Source organism: Gobio gobio (genome assembly GCF_949357685.1).
Source record: "Gobio gobio genome assembly, chromosome: 4".
Lineage (NCBI taxonomy): Eukaryota > Metazoa > Chordata > Actinopteri > Cypriniformes > Gobionidae > Gobio > Gobio gobio.
Genome location: NC_137100.1, coordinates 44259796 through 44281037, shown reverse-complemented (window position 1 = coordinate 44281037; position 21242 = coordinate 44259796). Strand labels below are relative to the sequence as shown.

Here is a 21242-nt window from a genome sequence, read left to right as displayed (position 1 = left end):
AATGGTTAGTTCACCCAAATTTTCTGTCATCAATTTTCCCACCTAATGTCGTTACAATCCATAAGACTTTTGTTCATCTTTAAAACACAAAAGAAGACATGAGAGATTTCTGTCCCTCCATTGAAAAGTCAATGGAACCAAAACTTGGACACTTCGAAAAGGTTTTATTAAAAATATCCTCATTTGTGTTTCAAAGATGAATAAAAGTCATATGGGTTTGAACGACGCGAAAGTAAGTAATTGATGGCAGAATTAAATTTTTTTGGGCGAGCTATTAATATTATTATATTATATATGTCTATATAAAGAAAAATATAGTCAGTCAGTGACTGCAACTTTTTGGAAAAATACATTTTCTAAGATGGGATAGCATCTCACAAAATCATTGATCATCATTCATCATTGATCAGACTAAAGAGAGAATAAATTATACAATTTAACTGTCTTTAATCGAAAAGATTAGTATTTTCACAGCCGATTTTTGCTGTGTGAATAGGTAAACAAAAATTGCATAAATGGTTTACTTGCAGGTTTTGGCAAAGAAGATGACAGTGCTGTACAAACTAGCCCGGGAACAGCTGTCTAAACAGTCACACTATGACTTTGGGCTTAGAGCACTGAAGTCAGTGTTAGTAATGGCAGGGGAGCTGAAGAGAGGTTCACCTGATCTCAGTGAGGTATTGATCTCTCTTCATTATTTTCCGACCCACCTTAATGAGCTGCCATCACAAATACTCTAATTACACCTATTTCTTCTCTTCTTTATCTTTCTCCTTTCTTTACCCCTATTAGGATGTTGTTTTGATGAGGGCTCTTAGAGATATGAACCTGCCCAAGTTTGTATTTGAGGATGTTCCTCTGTTTTTGGGCCTCATCTCGGATCTGTTCCCCGGGCTTGACTGCCCACGTGTACGTTACCCCAGCTTTAATGATGCTGTAGAGGACACCCTGCAGGAGAATACGTATATTATGCTGCCCAGCCAGGTGATTCTTCCCTTCTAAACCCTTTTTCAAATGATTGTAATTATTAGGTGTAAAGATGCGTGGCTAATTTGTGAATGTAGGTGGACAAAGTGGTGCAAATGTATGAGACTATGATGACCAGACACACAACCATGGTGGTTGGACCAACAGGAGGAGGGAAATCTGTGGTGATCAACACACTCTGCCAATCACAGACCAGGTCTTTGTCTACTCATAAATAACAATATATATTCATACAATGGCTCATGACTGCAAATTTTTTTTATATACAAAATGTCTAGACATTCTGCTACATGTTCATAAAAAAAAAAATTCTCTCAGGCAAATACACATAACTGTTCAATTGTATCTGTAGGTTGGGTCTGCTGACCAAAATGTACAGCCTGAACCCTAAAGCGATGAGTGTGATTGAGCTGTATGGGATCCTGGACCCAGTCACACGAGATTGGACTGATGGGATACTGTCTAACATATTCCGTGACATCAATAAACCCACAGACAAAAAAGAAAGGAGGTGAAAATCATGGCTTAAAAATTCTTCTACATCTATTTTATATCAAAGGCATGAAATAAAACAGAATTCTACCATGAATTTGGCTTTGCTTTACAGGTACGTCCTCTTTGATGGAGATGTAGACGCTCTATGGGTGGAGAACATGAATTCAGTTATGGATGATAACAAGCTTCTCACACTGGCTAATGGAGAGAGAATTCGTCTACAGAACCACTGTGCTCTGCTCTTTGAGGTATTATGTAAACCCTTCATTTTGTCAAAGGAGTGTAACTGTTGTAGACTTGCAAACCAAACTGATGTATTTTAGGTTGGAGATCTACAGTATGCCTCCCCTGCTACCGTTTCACGTTGTGGAATGGTGTTTGTGGACCCGAAAAACCTTCGCTACACTCCCTTCTGGGAAAAATGGGTCAACAGCAGAGCCCCTAAAGTATGTCTATATAATCTACACTGTTCTTAACTTATCCCCAAAATTTCTACTAGAGGTTCGTCAAGCAAGAAAGCTGAGCGTGTACTTTTTTACATGTCAAAGGAGGTTGCCAGCCATAACAAACATTATTTTTTTTTACAAAAAAGGGGGAAAGGGCTAAATTGTGAAAAGATTATTGTCATTTATTTTCAAGGTAGTTTTAATATCTGTGTGTGGGAGCATACATTTTAACAAAATACATAATAGATATAATTTAATTACATAAAAAATTATAAATTTTTTACAATGTAAGCAGATCAGTTTTATCTTACACCTCAGCCTCCGAAGAAAATTCTCTGACAAATCGCCACTGAGAATAACAAAAAAGTAAAAATCATGTTCTGACACTGCTAAGATTATATTTTCAACATGCCTTTGCTGTGTTAACAGGAAAAGACAGAACTCCGCAAACTCTTCGAAAAATATGTACCAAGTGCCATTGATATGATAGTGGATGGTATGGTTGATGGAAAACAGACAGAGAAACTGAAGAGCGTGATCCCACAGACGGATTTAAACATGGTGAGTGAATCAGTAGAGACCTGAACAACTCTAAAGTGTAAGTAATCTCTGTAGCATGTAGCACAAACGTCTTTTTTCTTGTAGGTGACGCAGTTGACTGTGATGCTGGATTCTCTGCTGGAGGACGAGGACTTAATTTCTGAGGAGCTGGAGTGCTATTTTCTGGAGGCACTCTACTGTTCACTGGGGGCTACTCTCCTGGAAAAAGGCAGACAGAAGTTTGATGAGTTTATCAAAAAGTTGTCCTCTCTGAACAGTATTCATGATGAGAAGGTGCTTGCTGGCCCTGGACAAATTCCAGGTGAGGTGGAAGCAGTGTCCAAAATTAACTGACAGTGAATTGAGAAAATATAAGTATTTCTTAGTGCACATGAAACTGTACACATCATTTTATAAAACTGACAAACAACACCGATCATTGTGTAACTCCATATAGAAGATCAGCCAGTTCCCATTTTTCATATAAATTATTATACTAATTAAATTCAATTATTAGTAATCAAAATGCTTCTTGTTATTGTCTATTTTTTCATTCATTTATATTGTATTATTTTGTTTCATTTTGCAGTTTACTTGCCAACTCTCTATGATTTTCATTTTGATGGAACCCAAAAGAAGTGGGTTCCCTGGAAATCCATGGTATCAAAATACATTCATAACTCTGATATGAAATTCATCGATATTCTTGGTAAAGCAGCTTATTTCTTCTCTTTATTCCTTCTTTGTATTGCTGTCCCTTCCTCTCCAACCTTTCCCTTATTCTCTACTAGTCTAGTTCATTTTATTCAGTACTGCATGCTTCACCAATAAAAACTTATTTGATCCGTTGCTCTCTATCAGTCCCGACAGTGGACACCACTCGTGCTAACTGGCTGTTGGAACAGATGGTGAAGGTGAAAAGGCCAGTGGTGCTGGTTGGAGAATCTGGCACCTCTAAAACAGCCACCATACAGAACTTCCTGAATAATCTCAACACTGATACAACTGTAAGTCCATCAATATGAATATGAATAAATGTAAAACTTTATAAATGAATGCAGTCCAATTGGACTTCACAGACAGATTAACAATATGCACCTTTCCCCAGATAATGATGACTATCAATTTCTCGTCGAGAACTACATCTATGGACCTGCAGAGGACTCTGGAGGCAAGTGTTGAAAAGAGAACCAAAGACACGTATGGTCCTCCAATGGGCAAAAGACTCCTTGTCTTTATGGATGACCTCAACATGCCAAGGGTAAGAATGAATTGATACTGTAGGTGATATTCAAGACTGAACCTTCACCTCACGGCTCATCATGGATTCATGTTTGTTTGATTTCAGGTGGATGAATATGGAACTCAGCAGCCTATAGCTCTTCTAAAGCTGCTATTGGACAGGGGTGGCATGTATGACAGAGGAAAGGAACTTAACTATAAACTCATAAAGGATTTGGGCTTCATTGCAGCCATGGGGAAGGCAGGGGGCGGTAGGAATGAGGTGGACCCTCGATTCATCTCTCTTTTCAGTGTGTTCAACATCCCCTTCCCGGAGGAAGAGTCCCTGCACCTCATCTACTCTTCCATACTTAAAGGACACACCAAGGTGCGAGAAATAATTCAACTGCCCATATCAGAACAAATTACATTTGCTCTCATGATTTCATACAAAAATCTCTATGTTAGGCCTGTGAATGCACAATCATATATATATATTGCAAATCTGTTTCACTCATATTGTATTGATACTTTGGATCATTGCCAATTGTTGGGCTAATTCATGAAAGTAATGATTGACATTAATCAGAATTATTGCTCTTGTATTTTTAAAGCCCTTTGAGGAATGCATTCAAAACATCTGTGACAAGTTGATCTTTTGTACTCTGGAATTGTACAAAACCATAATCAAGGACTTGCCGCCAACACCCTCCAAGTTCCACTACATCTTTAACCTGCGAGATCTCTCCAGAGTCTACCATGGCTTGACAATGACCAATCCTGAAAGGTTAGGAGTTTCGTCATTCAGATGAATAAGAAAGCACTTAGGAAGTTCTTTTTAGTTTGATGTTTGCAATATTTAAATACAGTCTGTACCAGTGGTTCTTAAAGGTTTATTAATTTACCTATATCGACATTCCTGTTCATAATATATTATAGCTAATAGATATAGTCATATTTCTGTTAATATTATATTATATAGAGGGCTATATTGTGATATAATCCAAAACGTTGAGAACCACCACCACCATATGCAGTTCTCTATACCACTATGCTCCATATTGTACAGTATGCCTCACTCAGTGTCTTTTATGACCAGTTTGTGTCATGTTTATTTTTATAATAAACGTGTATTTTGCTCTCATTTAACTCCAGGTTCTGCACAGTCACCCAGTTTGTACGTGTATGGAGGAATGAATGCTTAAGGGTCTTCCATGACAGACTTATCAATGAAACTGACAAAGTCATGGTATGCTTACTTCCAAGTAACATGTTCCAAAAGCCTGCAATTGTCTCCATCTTAAACCACACACTTATCCACACACATGCTTAACCACACACATGCTCTGGCTTTGCTCTCTACAGGTCCAGGGGCATATAAAGAATCTGATTGAAGAGCACTTCAGATCAGACCTCGATTCAGCCATGAGAGACCCCATTCTGTTTGGAGATTACAGAACAGCTCTCAAGTCTGAGCCAAGAGTTTATGAGGATATATTGGACTATGATGCATCCAAAGCTTTGTTTCAGGTGCATAGATGTCTTGATGTTCTATTTACATTTACATGCATCTGGTTGGCAGATGATTTTATCCAAAGCAGCATGCATTGCAGTCAAGCTATACATTTTTTTTCCAATTCATGCATTACCTAGTAATGCCCTTTCCAAAGCAGAAATCCATCAGTATATCTGAAAATGAACAAGCTTGGCAGTCTGAAGCTTTTATTATTTTGCTTTTCATGCTCGTTTTTTCTTTTCTTTGACCCCTATAGGAGATCCTGGAGGAGTATAATGAAAATAAGACCAGAATGAACTTGGTGCTGTTTGATGATGCTCTTGAACACCTGACTGTCATTCATCGCATCATCAGAATGGACCGTAGTCATGCGTTGCTGGTTGGCGTAGGTGGTTCAGGGAAACAATCTCTTACAAAGCTGGCTGCCTTTACCGCAGGTTATGAGGTGATTCGTCGTTTTCCATGTTCTATATGCAATATTTCATGTCTTTTTCCTACTTTTATATATTTTATCTAGATTTATCTATCCCCTTCATTTTCTTTTTAAATTGGTAATTTAGTAGTATTAAGAGTCATTTTATGATGTTTGTTTGTTTATAGGTGTTTGAAATTGTGCTTAGTAGAGGGTACTCAGAGACTAACTTTCGTGAGGATCTGAAAACTCTGTACCTTAAATTGGGTATAGAGAACAAAAAAATGGTCTTCCTGTTCACTGATGCCCATGTGGCTGAGGAAGGTTTTCTGGAGCTCATCAACAACATGCTTACATCAGGTATTTAAAACAACTGACTTAATGAATTCTAATAAGGTAACACACATTTGTAAATTAATCTAATTAGTATAAATTACTTGTATAACATGTAAGCATGAACAAATCATGTGACAGTTTTATGGACTGTATTAAAGAGATGCTAACAGGAGTTTCTTTGTGTTGTCAGGGATGGTTCCAGCACTGTTCCCGGATGACGAGAAGGAATCAGTTCTAAACCAGCTGCGAGATGAGGCTATGAAAACGGGCTCTGGTCCCTCAAAAGAGAGTGTATGGCAATACTTTGTCAACAAGAGTGCCAACAACTTGCACATAGTGCTGGCCATGTCGCCTGTTGGAGACACTCTCAGAACACGCTGCAGGAATTTTCCAGGTCTTTGAGCAATGCATCAGAAATGTTTTTGTTTGGTCTTACTCCTACTTCCTTGATTTCAGAGCTTCATGGATTTTATATGTGTGTTTTGTGAATCAGGGTTGGTTAATAATACAAACATCGACTGGTTCTCCCCATGGCCTCTTCAGGCTCTACATGCAGTGGCCAAGTCCTTCTTAGGTATGTGTTAACTAGGGATTTCAAGGCAGTTTATAGATTGTTGTTTACTAACCCTGTGCATGCATATATGATAACAACGCACACTTATTCATGCTAGTTTATGTATCGTATTTCAGGCGAGAGTCCAATGATCCCGGAGTGTCATTCAGAGGCGGTGATTACTCATGTGTGCATGGTGCACGGTTCTGTAGGGGAGTATAGTAAACTGTTCCAGCAAACACTGCGTCGCAGCAACTTCGTCACCCCTAAAAACTACCTGGATTTTATTAGCACCTACTCCAACCTACTGGAGTACCAAGATAAATACATACTGGGTAAGAGCACATTTCTCTTGAGCTGTTTGGGAACATTTTATTTATGATTTTGAAATAATGTACTGCATCAACTAAACGAAAATTTGAAATGTTGCATAGCCTTTTTTAACATTACAAAAAAAAAAAAAAACTATTAAAAGCTCATAACAAAATCAATACAAATTAATATATATATATATAAACTGGAAATACAAAAAATAAAAGCTAATTTAAAAATATTAATAAAAACGGTATTATTTATATAATCCTAGAATAACACTGATCTGTATGCATTTTCCAGCCCAATATAAACGTCTAGAAGGGGGTTTGGATAAGCTGAAGGAGGCGAGTGAGCAGCTAGCAGAGCTCAACATCAAACTAGCTGAGCAGAAAGTGGTGCTGGCAGAGAAGACTTCAGCCTGTGAGATTCTTCTAGAAGAGATCTGCTCAAATACTGCTGTTGGTTAGTACAACATCACATACAAACATTTCTGCAGTAAAACTATAGGTAATTAATATCAAGTTGGTTTTTATTCCTGTTACAGATGTGTTTATATGTCACATATTTATTAAAATAATGTGAAAAGTGGGGAAAAAAAAGGAATATGGAAAGGTACAAACACTTAAACAGCAACTGCTAAACATAGATTGTAAACTCTCTCTTTCAGCGGAGGAGAAGAAAGCCCTGGCGGAGGAGAAGGCTAAAGAGATAGAGGAGCAGAATAAGATGATAGTGGTGGAGAAGAAGGATGCTGAGGACTCTCTAGCTGAGGCTCTTCCTGCTTTAGAAGCCGCTCGCATCGCCCTGCAAGACCTGGAAAAAAATGATGTTGTAGAAATCAGGTAGCGACTTTGTTCCTGCACTCTAATACTAAATCAAAGCAAAAGTATTCATTCTTGACTCTTGCTGGGCAGATTTTTAGAAAATATATATATACCGTATATTGTTCTGAATATAAGAATTTTTTTCTTAGAAATATGCATCTGGAAAAAAACGGGTTCATCTTATATCCAGGGTCTAAGAGATGACTGTCACGTTTGCGTGCCTCGATGACGGCACCAAACTTCTCCAGTACAAGATTTTAAGATGGCTACAGGCTATTTTTATGATAGGCCAAAAAGTGGTTATTTTTAAATGTGATCATTTGAATATTTTACCAGTATTTACCATACTTTAAATACAAAATTTGAATATAAAAATATGCACTATGAAAATTATTTTAAAATAAAAGCATTTTCTTTATAGGTAAGCCTTTTTCCAAAAGATACATCTTGAAAAAGGGTACGTCTTATAATCAGGGTTGTCTTATTTTCGGAACAATACAGGTATTACATTTGTATATGAAATATTACAATTATTATATAGTGCAGTTAATTAATTAATTATATAATAATAATTATAATAATAATAAAATATGTAACAATTATAATATTAATAGTACATTTTAATATATAATAATTATAATATCAATATTAGAACAATAAATAGGAAATAAAGTGACAGGTTTTTCTTTTTTTTGTGGTGAGTACAATTTATTTTCAAAAATAAATGTTTACTTGCTGTGGATCATTTTCATTGGCCCCACAACCAAAAAGTGCTTTTCTTTTGTTGCATGAAGGCCACAAGCTTCATGTAAGACAAACAGTGTAAGAACAGTACGCTTTTCTTAGTTTTCTATAGGGCTTTTCACATGGTGCTTAATCCCTGGTTATTGTCATTCTAAATGGGTAAAGGAACGTTTCACACTCGTAATTTAGAAGCGGGGTTAGCACCGCTTTTGTACCGTGGGAAACAATGCGATGTTGGAATATAATGACTAGATGCTTGGCAACTGACAACCAATAGCGTGCCTCATATTCATGTGTTTTGGACAGTCATGGAAACACCACATGTTGTGTAAACAGTAGTTTCAGCGTTTGAGGGGAAAAAGGTCAAACAGCGATAGAAAACCCGACAATTTGAGGGACGAGGAAGCTGTTTCATTCTTACCAATATAGTCCAAAAAGTTAATTCAGGATAAACTAACTAAAATACACTAGTTCTAGATGGTGCAGTCAGCAGGTTTGACAATATATAATATGAGAATTCTAGAGCCATTATGTAAGGACAAGGACAATAAGGTTTAGGAATGTACAATGTGGAACGGCAGTGTACGAATACCCAGGATTAATTGTTAACCCAGGGTAAATTATGAAAAACGTAAAACGTGAATCAAGATAAACCAGGATTCCATTTACCCAGGTTTATAATGACCCAGGATTAAAGGGATAGTTCACCCAAAAATGAAAATTTGATGTTTATCTGCTTACCCCCAGGGCATCCAAGATATAGGTGACTTTGTTTCTTCAAAAGAACACAAATGAAGATTTTTAACTCCAACCGTTGCAGTCTGTCAGTTGTATAATGCATGTGAATGGTAGAAAAATCTATGAGAGTAAAAAAAAAAACATAAAAAAACATGCACAGACAAATCCATATTAAACCCTGCGGCTCGTGACGACATATTGATGTCTTAAGACACGAAACGATTGGTTTGTGCAAAAAACCGAACATTATTTATATAATTTATTACCTCTAATACACCACTATGTCCAACAGCCTTGAGCGCGCGATCACTGCCGGTGAGTGAGGTCAATGTACAATGTACAAAATATGGCGTAGTTTACACAAGCGCCGGAAGTGATCTCTCGCGCGTATCTCCACGCCACATCGTGTACATTGACCTCACTCACCGGAAGTGATCTCTCGCGCGTATCTCCACGCCACATCGTGTACATTGACCTCACTCACCGGAAGTGATCGCAGGCTCAAGGCTGTTGGACATAGTGGTGTATTAGAGGTAAGAAATTATATAAATACTGTTCGGTTTCTCGCTCAAACTGATCGTTTTGTTTCTTAAGACATCAATGTGTAGTCACGAGCCGCAGGATTTAATATGGATTTGTCTTTTTTGAATGTTTTTTTTACTCTCATATTTTTCTACCATTCACATGCATTATACGACTGACAGACTGCAACGGTTCGAGTTAAAAATCTTAATTTGTGTTCTACTGAAGAAACAGTCACATCAAATTATCATTTTTGGGTGAACTATCCCTTTAACTAAGTGCGAAAAGCCCTTGTGCAGTTTGCTCAGTGATCCTCAGATAATTCTCATTTTTGTTTTTTTGTAGGAAAAGGAAATTAAATGCCTTTTAATGACAGCAATGCTCATTTCTGATCTATTCCTTTACACATTCCATTTCATCGGCGGATGTTGTAGCGACTTGATATTTCTGATTTATGGTTCTGTGCTCTTCACTTATGTATCTCCTCCAACCTCTTGTTTGCGGTATTGTAGATCCTTCGCCAAGCCACCCAAACAGGTGCAGGTTGTGTGCGAGTGCATCCTAGTGATACGGGGCCAAAAAGAGATCAACTGGAAGGCAGCCAAGGGCATGATGTCAGAGGGCAACTTCCTGCGCACTCTTATGGAGATGGACTGTGACTCAATCAGTGCCGGTCAAGTCAAGACTGTCAGAGGTAAACCAACATCCATATATTCCTCTTCTTGATGCTTCTCTGTAATCCCAGTGCCTTGAAACAACTTATGAAGTATCTAGCTCCTCAACGTAAACCCACTCATGGAAATTCTGTTGCCTCCACCTTGTCATATTGTATACCCAGGCTACCTAAGGAACCTCAACACCAGTTTGGAGGAGATGCAAGCCATCAGTAAAGCTGGTTCTGGCATGCTAAGGTTCGTGGAGGCCGTCATGGGCTACTGTGACGTGGCCAGAGACATTAAACCTAAGCGAGAGAAGGTATGGTATGCTTATATAATAGAGACTTTAAATGCATAAATTCATTTAATTTATTTGATCTCATTTAATAAAATGAGCTGAAATTAAATCGCAAAATTACATTTAAAGGTAGCTCGTCTGGAGAGGAATTTCTTCCAAAGCAAACGTGAGCTGGAGCGAATCCAGAATGAGCTCAGTGCCATCCAGAAAGAGCTTGGAGCTCTTCGAGACAAATATGAGGCTGCCATCACAGAAAAGAAACTTCTGCAGGAAGAGGCAGAGGTTATGGAAAGAAGACTCATTGCTGCAGACAAACTCATCTCAGGCCTGGGATCAGAGAATGAGCGGTCAGCTTACTCATTAAAACCTCTGCCAAAAAAAAAATAGCTTGAATATGAATGACTGATCAAAAATCACCAAGTTAAATGCCATTTTAGGAATATTTTACTGTATGTCTATTTACGTGTAGCTGGATGGAGGACCTGAAGGAGCTGAAGCAGCGGCGAGTACGGCTTCTGGGAGACTGTCTGATCTGCGCTGCCTTCCTCAGCTACGAGGGAGCATTCAGCTGGGACTTCCGCAAAGAAATGGTTTACGAGGTGTGGCAGGCAGATGTCCTGGAGAGAGGTATTCCTCTGAGCCAGCCTTTCCGAATAGAAAACCTGCTCACTGATGAGGTGGAGATAAGCAGGTGAGTCATCAAAGCATGTGTAGAAGAATGAATGTATATTTGTTTATGGGGGAAATAAACTGTGTGCATTCACTTAGATGGGGATCTGAAGGTCTTCCTCCAGATGAACTTTCAGTGCAGAATGGCATCCTGACCACCAGATCCAGCCGCTTCCCCTTGTGCATTGACCCCCAGCAGCAAGCCCTCAACTGGGTTAAAAAGAAGGAGGAGAAGAACAATCTGAAGGTTTCACTTCATTCCATCACTTTAGTCTGCACAAAGTTTTTCTGTAATCAATCTTGGACTACTTTTATGGCAACCTTTCTGCTTTGCAGATCTCGTCATTCAATGACCCAGACTTCTTGAAGGGGCTGGAGTTGGCCATTAAGTATGGCTTCCCCTTCCTGTTTCAAGATGTGGATGAATATATTGATCCAGTTATTGACAATGTCCTTGAAAAGAATGTAAAAGGGGCAGAGGGGCGTCAGGTTGTCGTACTTGGTGATAAGGAAGTTGACTATGATCCCAACTTCAAACTTTACCTCAACACCAAACTTGCAAACCCCAAGTTCTCTCCTGCTGTATTTGGGAAGGCCATGGTTATCAATTACACAGGTGAGCGCAAACTTTATGCCAATTCACAATGCCAATTTTTGATCGTTCTCTGTATTACATCATTTAAATTTTTTTTCTAGTTTTTGAATAAGTGAAGTTTTAGTAACTAATTTCGGGAGGAGCACGTCCAGATAATTAAACCTATCTAAACAATGGAGCACGCCAGATAATGTAACCTAATCAAACCCAAGTGGAGCACCCTCAGATAATTAAACCTAATTAAACACATGTGGAGCACATCAAGCCAATCGATTTAATCAACGATAAGAGGTGTGTGTATATATACAGCATATTTACCTTCTTTCGTTGACCGTTTTTATTTTTAGCATCCCTCCACCACCCCATCTCCTCACTTTGATTTAATAAACTCATTAGACGTCAACACAATCCATAATAAAATACAGTCTAGTTCTAGACTATCTTTATCATGGGGGGGATACTCTGGGTTCGGGCCAAATTCCGAGCCTGGAGCCCTCCCCCGGACAGCACGCCAAATACGCATAATCTTTACTCCATTTAATTTGATGTACGTGTGAACTCGTGAAATAAAAAAAACAGTGAGACAGATTTTAAGACTTGGTTTTAATTTGAGATTTTACAGATTGTCATTTAATCTTTCTGCTTAAACTTTTTCAGTAACCCTGAAGGGCCTGGAAGACCAGCTGCTGAGTGTTATCGTGGGATTTGAGCGGAAAGAGCTGGAAGAGCAGAGAGAACGGCTTATTCAAGAGACTAGTGAGAACAAACGTTTGCTGAAAGACCTGGAGGACTCGCTGTTGAGAGAGTTGGCCACCTCCACTGGAAACATGCTGGATAATGTAGAACTGATACAAACTCTGGAGGAAACCAAGTCTAAAGCCAGCGAGGTCAGTTCATTGCACACTACACACATGTATAATCGCCTACTAATTATTTCATAAATATTTATCACAGGAACTCACTACCATTCAAAAGTGCAGGGTTGGTAAGATTTGTTTTAATGTTTTTGAGTCTCTTATGCTCAGCATTATTTGATCAAACTTACATTAAAAATGATAATATTGCCAAATATGATTACAATGATAACATTCCTATTTCATATTTTAATATATTTTTAAATGTAGTGTATTCCTGTGATGAAAAAGCTGAATTTTAACAGCCATTACTTCAGTATGCTGGTTTGGTGCTCAAGAAACAATGTTGAAAACAGTTGTGTTTATTATTATTTTTTTTTTCAAGATTAATTTTTCAGGAAGAACTGCATTTATTTGAAATAATAAAACAATGTTTAACAATGTAAAAGGATTTACTGTCACTTTTGATTAAATTAAGGCATCCATACTGAATAAAAGTATTCTTTTTTTTTTCTTTTTGTTTAATCATAAACGTTTGAATGGCACTGTACATACTGATTAATGAAACTTAACAGGGTATGAGCAGTTTATGATTTTACGTTCATTATTTGACAACAGGTGTTCGAGAAACTGAAGCTGGCAGAAAAGACAGCCATTGATATTGACACACTGAGAGATGGCTACCGTCCGGCTGCCAAGCGGGGGGCTGTCCTATTCTTTGTGCTGGCTGAGATGGCTCTGGTCAATAGCATGTATCAGTATTCGCTTGCTTCCTTCTTAGAGGTATTTGACCTCTCACTGTCGAAGTCTCTAGCCAACACAATCCTGCCCAGCAGATTGAAGAACATCATGGACACACTAACACAGAATGTCTATAACTATGGCTGTACTGGTAAGCCTGTTAAACATTTGAAGTCTAATAGATTCTGATTAATTTTAATAAAATATTAAAACTTCATGCCAAGAGATTGACATTTTCTAGTCCATGAACATTAGCAGTTAGTGATGACAGGAACACGTTTAGATGAAATCACTGTTGTTTCTTCAAAAGATTCAAACCAAACTTCTTTTTGCTTTGTTGTTTAGGTCTGTTTGAAAGACACAAACTTCTCTTCTCCTTCAACATGACTATTAAGATTGAACAGGCTGATGGCAGAGCACCCCAGGATGAACTTGAGTTTTTCCTCAAAGGTAGGAGCTTCAGGAAGACTTGTCTCCCAATCTTTCTCTCTTTTGCAATATAAACATGCATAGCAATGCACATACACATCCAATCTTCTTCCTCTCTCCAGGTAACCTCTCTCTGGAGAAGAGCAAACGTAAGAAGCTCTGCGACTGGCTGCCTGATCAGGGCTGGGAGGATATAGTGCGCCTTATGGAACTCTTTCCTAATGAATTTGGCACTTTAGCCGATGATATAGAAAACAATCCTGAGGAATGGAAGAAAGTGAGTGGCAGAAATCATTAAACACACACCAGATAAACCTATGGTGAGATAGTATACATAACTTATGTAGTCCCACCCATAATGTCTTTCTGTTTCTGCCACAGTGGTATGACTTAGATGCTCCAGAGCAGGCTTCCTTTCCCATGAAGTACAAGGACAATCTCACTACCTTCCAGAAGCTTCTGCTGATCCGCTGCTTCAGGCTGGACAGAGTCTATCGTGCCGTCAGTGATTACATCACACTTACCATGGGAGAGAAGTAAGAGGAAACTAAAAACACTTATGGGTTTTATAAAACAGCAGCATATTACAAACCGATCATGTAATCAAAGGGGTGTACGTTTAATGAATAATTATAAAAAATATGCTATCGATACAAATTCAAGTTAGATAGCAATTTTGATTTGGTGGATTTTTAGTATTGAAAAAATTATGTGGATAATGGAATTTTTTTTTTTCAATTATATTTTGATTTAACACATTATATTAATTATATATTATATTATATAATTATATATTATATTAATTATATATTATCATATATTTAAATGAACACATAAAACCTTAGGGTCTTATTATAAAAATTATGTTTGAATTGTCAGGAAATTGCATTATGCAAATGTTTTAGTTAGGACTGCAGAGGGAAAATTTTGTCTAAAGGCTAGAATACGCTACACAAGTTTTAAAATCCAAACAATAGGCTTCATACACTTGCCAGATTAGTAAAATGATTGAAGAGAAAAACTGGGCGTCATACACTAAATGATGGAGGATTACACTCAACTTTAACTTTAAAATTGTTCTAAACTGGTTGCTAGAAGACGCATAACAAATTAAAACAATATGTGTTCTAAAAACGATTCAAAATATCAAACATGTGTTTATATCCTCTGACTGGATTGAATAATAGTCTGTGTCCATCCAACTGAAAAACCCCACACACATCTACACACTGGCTCTGACTTCCATCAACTAGCATTGACAGTGCAAACTGGGACAAAAATTTATGCAAATGTTGTTTAGTGTATTCCGGCCTGAATGTTAATGTAATAAAAGTCCAAGCTTTTCAATGTCAGACAATCAGAAACAATGGCATTTGTTGGCAGGGGGAAGTTCTAACTTTCTCTTTGTCACTTCTTCACTCTGTCACTCAGATACGTGCAGCCCCCCGTGATCAGTTTTGAAGCCATCTTTGATCAGAGCTCCCCAAACTCTCCCATTGTGTTTATTCTGAGTCCAGGCTCAGAACCAGCCAATGATTTGACAAAATTAGCCAAACGCTCTGCCTTTGGGACCAACAGACTCAAATTTCTTGCCATGGGGCAGGGACAGGAGAAGGTAAAATGTGCACAGACACAACAACACAGTCTAGAGTATATGCTACAAGTATAAGATACAGTTCTCATATTTGACACCAGTACAGTGCACTGCGGTGGTGGATTGCAACTTGACCACCCCAAATATCATAACAGGAAAACCCTTGAACACTTCAAGACAGCCTGTAAAAAGGTACAAATATGACATTTCTATTTCAGGTTGCATTGCAGCTTTTGGATACCGCAGTGGCACGAGGCCAGTGGCTGATGCTACAAAACTGTCACCTGTTAGTGAAATGGCTGAAGGATCTAGAGAAAGCACTGGAACGAATCACTAAACCCCACCCAGACTTCCGCCTGTGGCTCACTACAGATCCCATAAAAGACTTCCCCATCGGCATCCTGCAGAAATCCTTCAAGGTCAGGACACATTTAATGCATGTACATTTAATGTGTGAATATTAATTTCAATGTTAACTAATGGGTTTCACCTTCAGGTTGTAACAGAACCTCCAAACGGGCTAAAGCTGAACATGAGGGCGACATATTTTAAGATCCCTCATGATAAGCTCATGGGATGTGCTCACCCAGCCTTTCGCAGTCTGGTTTATGTGCTGGCTTTCTTCCATGCCGTGGTACAGGAAAGACGCAAGTACGGCAAGATCGGCTGGAATGTGCCTTATGATTTCAATGAGTCCGACTTCCTGGTAAGTTTGCTCTAATTCGAAGGTCCTTAAAGGTAGTGCTCAGGTAGTATTGACAAGTCTGAGACACTTTACATTGCATTTTGATTAAGTAGTTTCATTGTCTCTCAGGTGTGTATGGAAATCTTGGACACCTACCTGACCAAAGCCCAAACTCAAGGAGATGCCGCGATACCATGGGGAAGTCTCAAATACCTAATTGGAGAGGTAAACATCATATTATGTTAATCTTGTCATTTTATGGGCTAACTGTAGAAAATTGATCAAAGGTTACAGTAAATACTTATAAAGTTACAGAAGATGTCTATTGAAAAGATGCTGTTCTTTTGAACTTTTTATTTAAAAAAAGATCATAGTTTCCACAAAAAGATTAAGCAGCACAACTATTTTCAACAACATAATAATAAATAAGAAAAGTTTCTTGAGCACCAATAATAATATTAGAAGACTGGACTTACATTTTAAAATATATTAAAATAGAAAAAGTTATTTTAAATTGTAATAATATTTCACAATATTACTGTTTTACTGTATTTTTGATCCAACAAATGCAGCCTGGATGAGCATGATATATATAATTTCAAATGCCTCTTGCAGGTGATGTATGGTGGCAGGGCTATTGATAGCTTTGATCGTAGGATCCTCACAGTTTACATGGATGAGTATCTGGGTGACTTCATCTTTGACACCTTCCAGCCATTCCACTTCTTTCACAATAAAGAAGTGGACTACAAGATCCCACCACATGGACCCAAGCAGGTTTATGTTGGTACGTTGCTGCTTAGAATCCAGCATCAGAAAGACTCTGGTTTGAATGTGACAGACACTCAAACTCTCCATGTTTTGCAGACGAGATAGAGTCGCTGCCTCTGGCTAACACGGCAGAGGTGTTTGGCTTGCACCCTAATGCTGAGATCGGATACTACACACAGGCTGCTCGAGACATGTGGACTCATCTTATTGAGCTACAACCACAGACAGGTACCTGATTTATAGTACTTTATATTACTAAAGTACAGGGATGCCCCGGTCGATCTCAAGGATCGGTATCAGAACCGAATAAGCATTTTTTTAACTGGTCGGTTATCTGCAATCCTAAGCCTGATCCTTTATTTTACGTCAGCTGTCACGCGGTATGCACCTTCAAGTGGGTTTGCCAACTGGAATTGAAAGGAAAAGAAGCTGCTACAATGTGCATGGGAGAGAACCATTCTAACACTTGACGTGTTTGCGGCATATTTTAGACTTAACAAAAGTCAGTTTGAAGACCTGCTACAAATCATTGTTCCGACACTAGCCCAATTAGTCGATCTACCAGCACCTTCTCCATTTTTCTTGTTGTTATGGAAACGAGTCAGGTCTTGCTACTCGCTTTTGGTACTTAAAGGCACTTGACGTAGGGTGTTTTTATCAGAAAAGTTTAACTTTTTTCAACTTGAAAAGACGGTCTGAGCTGCAGAAAAAGACGCTCTGAGCTGCAGAAAAAGACGCTCTGAGCTGTAGAAAAAGGCGTTGGAATTTAAAAAAGCGCTCACAACCTTTTTTAAAACACGGTTTACTCCATAGGATTATAATGTAAAACAGATGTCAAGTGTGAACACGCCCTAACGCGTCACACACTCACACTCACACACGTTCAATCTTCCGTGTTTAGCGTATTTCATGCACACTTTTGTATGGAATCGCTCAACTCATTTATTTTCTGTTTATTTTGATCTGCCGTCAGACTATCTGAGACGTCATTACCATAAAGCATTGCTATGGGTTGCATCTTGCTTCAGACTTGACTGACAGACTGGCATTCTGACACTGCGAGCTTCATGCTTTCTAACCTTATCTCCACAATTGTTTTTTCTTTTTGTTCCAATTATTCTGCTTATTGTACATATAAAATACAAGTTTATCAGTAGTCCCATATTCATAATTGTGACCACACATGTTTACATCTACAAGTGTCTATAAAAACAGCTCTTAAAGGGATAGTTCACCCAAAAATTTAAATTAGCCCATGATTACTCACCCTCAAGTCATCCTAGGTGTATATGACATTCTTCTTTCAGACGAATAAAATCAGACTTATATTAAAAAATGTCCTGGCTCCAAGTTCAAAGTGCATTTATCCATCATATAACTGCTCCACACAGCTCCGGGGGGGATTAATAAAGGCCTTCTGAAGTGAAGCGATGCGTTTGTTTCAGAAAAATATCCATATTTAAAACTTTACAAACTGTAATCTCTAACTTCCGCTAACTGTCGTATGTGCATTCACGAGAGATCGTCGTTCCAGCGTATGACGTAGGACGCAGGTGTAGCGTAAGTTCCGGTGACGAACGTGGAAGCACAGAGGATAGAGCAAAACAAAACTTGGTTCTCACAAGAACATATTCTCACCGGAGCATCCTACGTCAATCGCTGGAACGCACGTACGACAGTTAGCGGAAGTTAGAGATTACGGTTTGTAAAATTTTAAATATGGATATTTTTCTTACAAAAAAAACGCAGCACTTCAGAAGGCCTTTATTAACCCCCGCAGCTGTGTGGAGCAGTTATATGATGGATAGATGCACTTTTATGGACTTCAAAACAGAAACAGCCATTCACTGCCATTATAAAGCTTGGAAGAGCCAGGGCATTTTTAATATATCTCTGATTGTATTCGTCTGAAAGAAGAATGTCATACACCTAGGATGACTTGAGGGTGAGGAAATCATCATGGGCTAATTTTCACTTTTGCGTGAACTATCCCTTTAATGCATTTTGTTTCCTTCTGGAGCATATATATAATTACTATTTTAAGCAAATCAATCCTCTGTTGTTTTTCTTTATTTTAAAATGCTTTACTGCTTTGTATAATCTTAAGGCGATTCTGGCGGTGGCATTAGTAGAGATGAGTACATCAGCCAGGTGGCACGGGACATTCAGAGCAAACTACCCGAAGCATTTGACCTGGACGTGATCCGCAAGAAGTTGGGGCTAGAGATCTCCCCCACAACTGTAGTACTGCTACAAGAGCTGGAGCGCTTCAACAAACTTACGATCAGAATGAGACGTTCTCTGGCTGAACTACAGCGAGTGAGTGACATGAAGAGAGGGAGATTAATACAACTCTTTATGCTATACTTTGGTTGTTCATAAAATATGAGATAAAAAAAAGGTTTCACAGTATACCATGTGTTCTTTCTGTCTCAAGGCCCTGGCGGGTGAGGTGGGAATGAGCAGCGAGTTAGATGAGGTGGCGAGAGCTCTGTTTAATGGGCAGATTCCTGTTATCTGGAGGAAACTGGCACCAGATACTCTAAAATCTCTAGGGAACTGGATGATCCACTTCAAGAGACGACATGAACAGTACAGCTCATGGGTGAGAATCAAATATCACACCATATATAAACATAAGTCTCATGCTCACCAAGGCTACCTTGAAGGCACATCATGTAAGATTTTTGGATTAAAATATCCTAAAACCACTAGAACAGTGTTATATATTTTTGTTGACTTGTGTACTTGCATTATCCCAATTATTTCGAAGAATGTTTAAATCAGGACACGGACATTTTAATGCCAAATTTTCAGTGTGGAATTTTTAACCCCATTATGGGGGTTAATGTTTGTTTATGTCTACTATCGCAGCTACGTTAGATCAACTTCTAATTGAATTTATCAAATAAATAAATCATTTTTTTCTTGTATTGTTTTTCATTTATGTAGGTGGATGAGGGAGAGCCCTGCGTGATGTGGTTGTCAGGCTTGCATATCCCAGAATCATACCTGACAGCACTGGTCCAGGCCACCTGCAGGAAGAACAGCTGGCCTCTGGATCACTCCACTCTCTACACACAGGTCACACACTACAGGAGTGAGGACGAGGTCAAAGAGAGACCAGGACAGGGTAAGAACACACAACACCCTGCACATAAAAAAAATGAACATGAGGACATTGAGACTCAAACACGTGTTGTTCTTTGTTTTCTGTCAGGATGTTATGTATCAGGACTGTATCTGGAGGGGGCAGACTGGGACATGGAACAGGGCTGTCTGGTGCGCAGCAAACCCAGAGTTCTAGTATCTCAGCTACCCATTCTCAAAATCATTCCCACTGAAGCACGCCGCCTTAAACTCCAGGCAAGATGCTTTTTTGTATCAGGTGTTTAGTTCATGATAGAATATCTGTCTGGAAATCTATGTGATCTGTAAGTAAAGTGTATCTTTGGCTTATTTTGTAGAACACCCTGAGGACTCCAGTCTACACCACCTCAATGAGGAGGAATGCTATGGGTGTAGGACTGGTGTTTGAGGCTGATCTTTTCACCACCAAGCACATTTCTCACTGGGTACTCCAGGGAGTGTGTCTGTGCCTCAATGCTGACTGATACTCAAACTGTTATAAAATTAAATTATTTATAAGAGGATTTTAAACTTAAAATATACTAATAACTTAATAGAACAATAGAATGTTTTGTTTGTGACCAATGATTTTATTACATTTTCAAAAGACCTTTAATGCTGTCAAAGTGTTTTGTGTTTCACCACTGGGTGGCAGCACACCAATTATTGCTGCGAGAACCTGTTGCGTTCAGTCTTTGAGAAAAGATCTCAAACTTTGCCTAGTTGATTTCATACACACAAATAAAAAATAAATAAGAATCATAAGAATGTTTTGCTTGCTTAATTGCAAAACAAGTAGAACAACTTCTATATGTTAGATTTATCTGTTCAAAGAAAAAAAAATCACAATTTATCGTTATTAAATTATATTATTATAAAAGTTATACTTTTAATTATTGACAGCCCAGTCTGTTTTCTATGAATAACTCTCTGCATGTAGGTGCTCTGAACCAGTTTTGTGGTTCAGACATTGTTGTTTGAAATAAAGAATATAATTATTAGATTATAAACTAAAAACTAAAAGAACTAAGAAGTTACTAAGAAACTAAAAACAACGTAAATGAAAATGAGAAATGTTGCCTTGACAGCTAGCTGAAATAAAGTTTGAGCACAAAAAAAATACTAAATTAAATATAAATCAAAGTGAAATATAAATATAAAAAACTAAATAA

The 21242-nt window shown here is 38.2% G+C and overlaps 1 protein-coding gene across 1 annotated transcript in view; it reads left to right on the top strand.

Annotated features, from left to right (window-relative positions):
• Positions 1-20555, top strand: part of dnah10 (dynein axonemal heavy chain 10) — a gene marked incomplete at both ends in the record, with an annotated part of 47057 nt that extends 26502 nt beyond the window's left edge. The window contains 44 exons of the mRNA XM_079815274.1: positions 531-677; positions 793-984; positions 1065-1183; positions 1340-1498; positions 1595-1730; positions 1806-1928; positions 2358-2489; positions 2574-2790; positions 3058-3177; positions 3330-3475; positions 3577-3729; positions 3817-4077; positions 4304-4476; positions 4845-4938; positions 5055-5219; positions 5462-5650; positions 5806-5977; positions 6144-6347; positions 6447-6527; positions 6644-6841; positions 7122-7283; positions 7489-7663; positions 10162-10343; positions 10488-10624; positions 10733-10950; positions 11073-11294; positions 11372-11519; positions 11609-11888; positions 12525-12754; positions 13340-13613; positions 13808-13912; positions 14014-14168; positions 14273-14427; positions 15323-15506; positions 15704-15904; positions 15982-16191; positions 16300-16395; positions 16786-16957; positions 17038-17169; positions 19049-19260; positions 19379-19546; positions 19894-20074; positions 20162-20307; positions 20409-20555. Coding sequence (XP_079671400.1) covers positions 531-677; positions 793-984; positions 1065-1183; positions 1340-1498; positions 1595-1730; positions 1806-1928; positions 2358-2489; positions 2574-2790; positions 3058-3177; positions 3330-3475; positions 3577-3729; positions 3817-4077; positions 4304-4476; positions 4845-4938; positions 5055-5219; positions 5462-5650; positions 5806-5977; positions 6144-6347; positions 6447-6527; positions 6644-6841; positions 7122-7283; positions 7489-7663; positions 10162-10343; positions 10488-10624; positions 10733-10950; positions 11073-11294; positions 11372-11519; positions 11609-11888; positions 12525-12754; positions 13340-13613; positions 13808-13912; positions 14014-14168; positions 14273-14427; positions 15323-15506; positions 15704-15904; positions 15982-16191; positions 16300-16395; positions 16786-16957; positions 17038-17169; positions 19049-19260; positions 19379-19546; positions 19894-20074; positions 20162-20307; positions 20409-20555 — 7473 coding nt within the window. The remainder of the gene's footprint in view (positions 1-530; positions 678-792; positions 985-1064; positions 1184-1339; positions 1499-1594; positions 1731-1805; positions 1929-2357; positions 2490-2573; positions 2791-3057; positions 3178-3329; positions 3476-3576; positions 3730-3816; positions 4078-4303; positions 4477-4844; positions 4939-5054; positions 5220-5461; positions 5651-5805; positions 5978-6143; positions 6348-6446; positions 6528-6643; positions 6842-7121; positions 7284-7488; positions 7664-10161; positions 10344-10487; positions 10625-10732; positions 10951-11072; positions 11295-11371; positions 11520-11608; positions 11889-12524; positions 12755-13339; positions 13614-13807; positions 13913-14013; positions 14169-14272; positions 14428-15322; positions 15507-15703; positions 15905-15981; positions 16192-16299; positions 16396-16785; positions 16958-17037; positions 17170-19048; positions 19261-19378; positions 19547-19893; positions 20075-20161; positions 20308-20408) is intronic.
• Between the last annotated feature and the right edge of the window lie 687 nt (positions 20556-21242).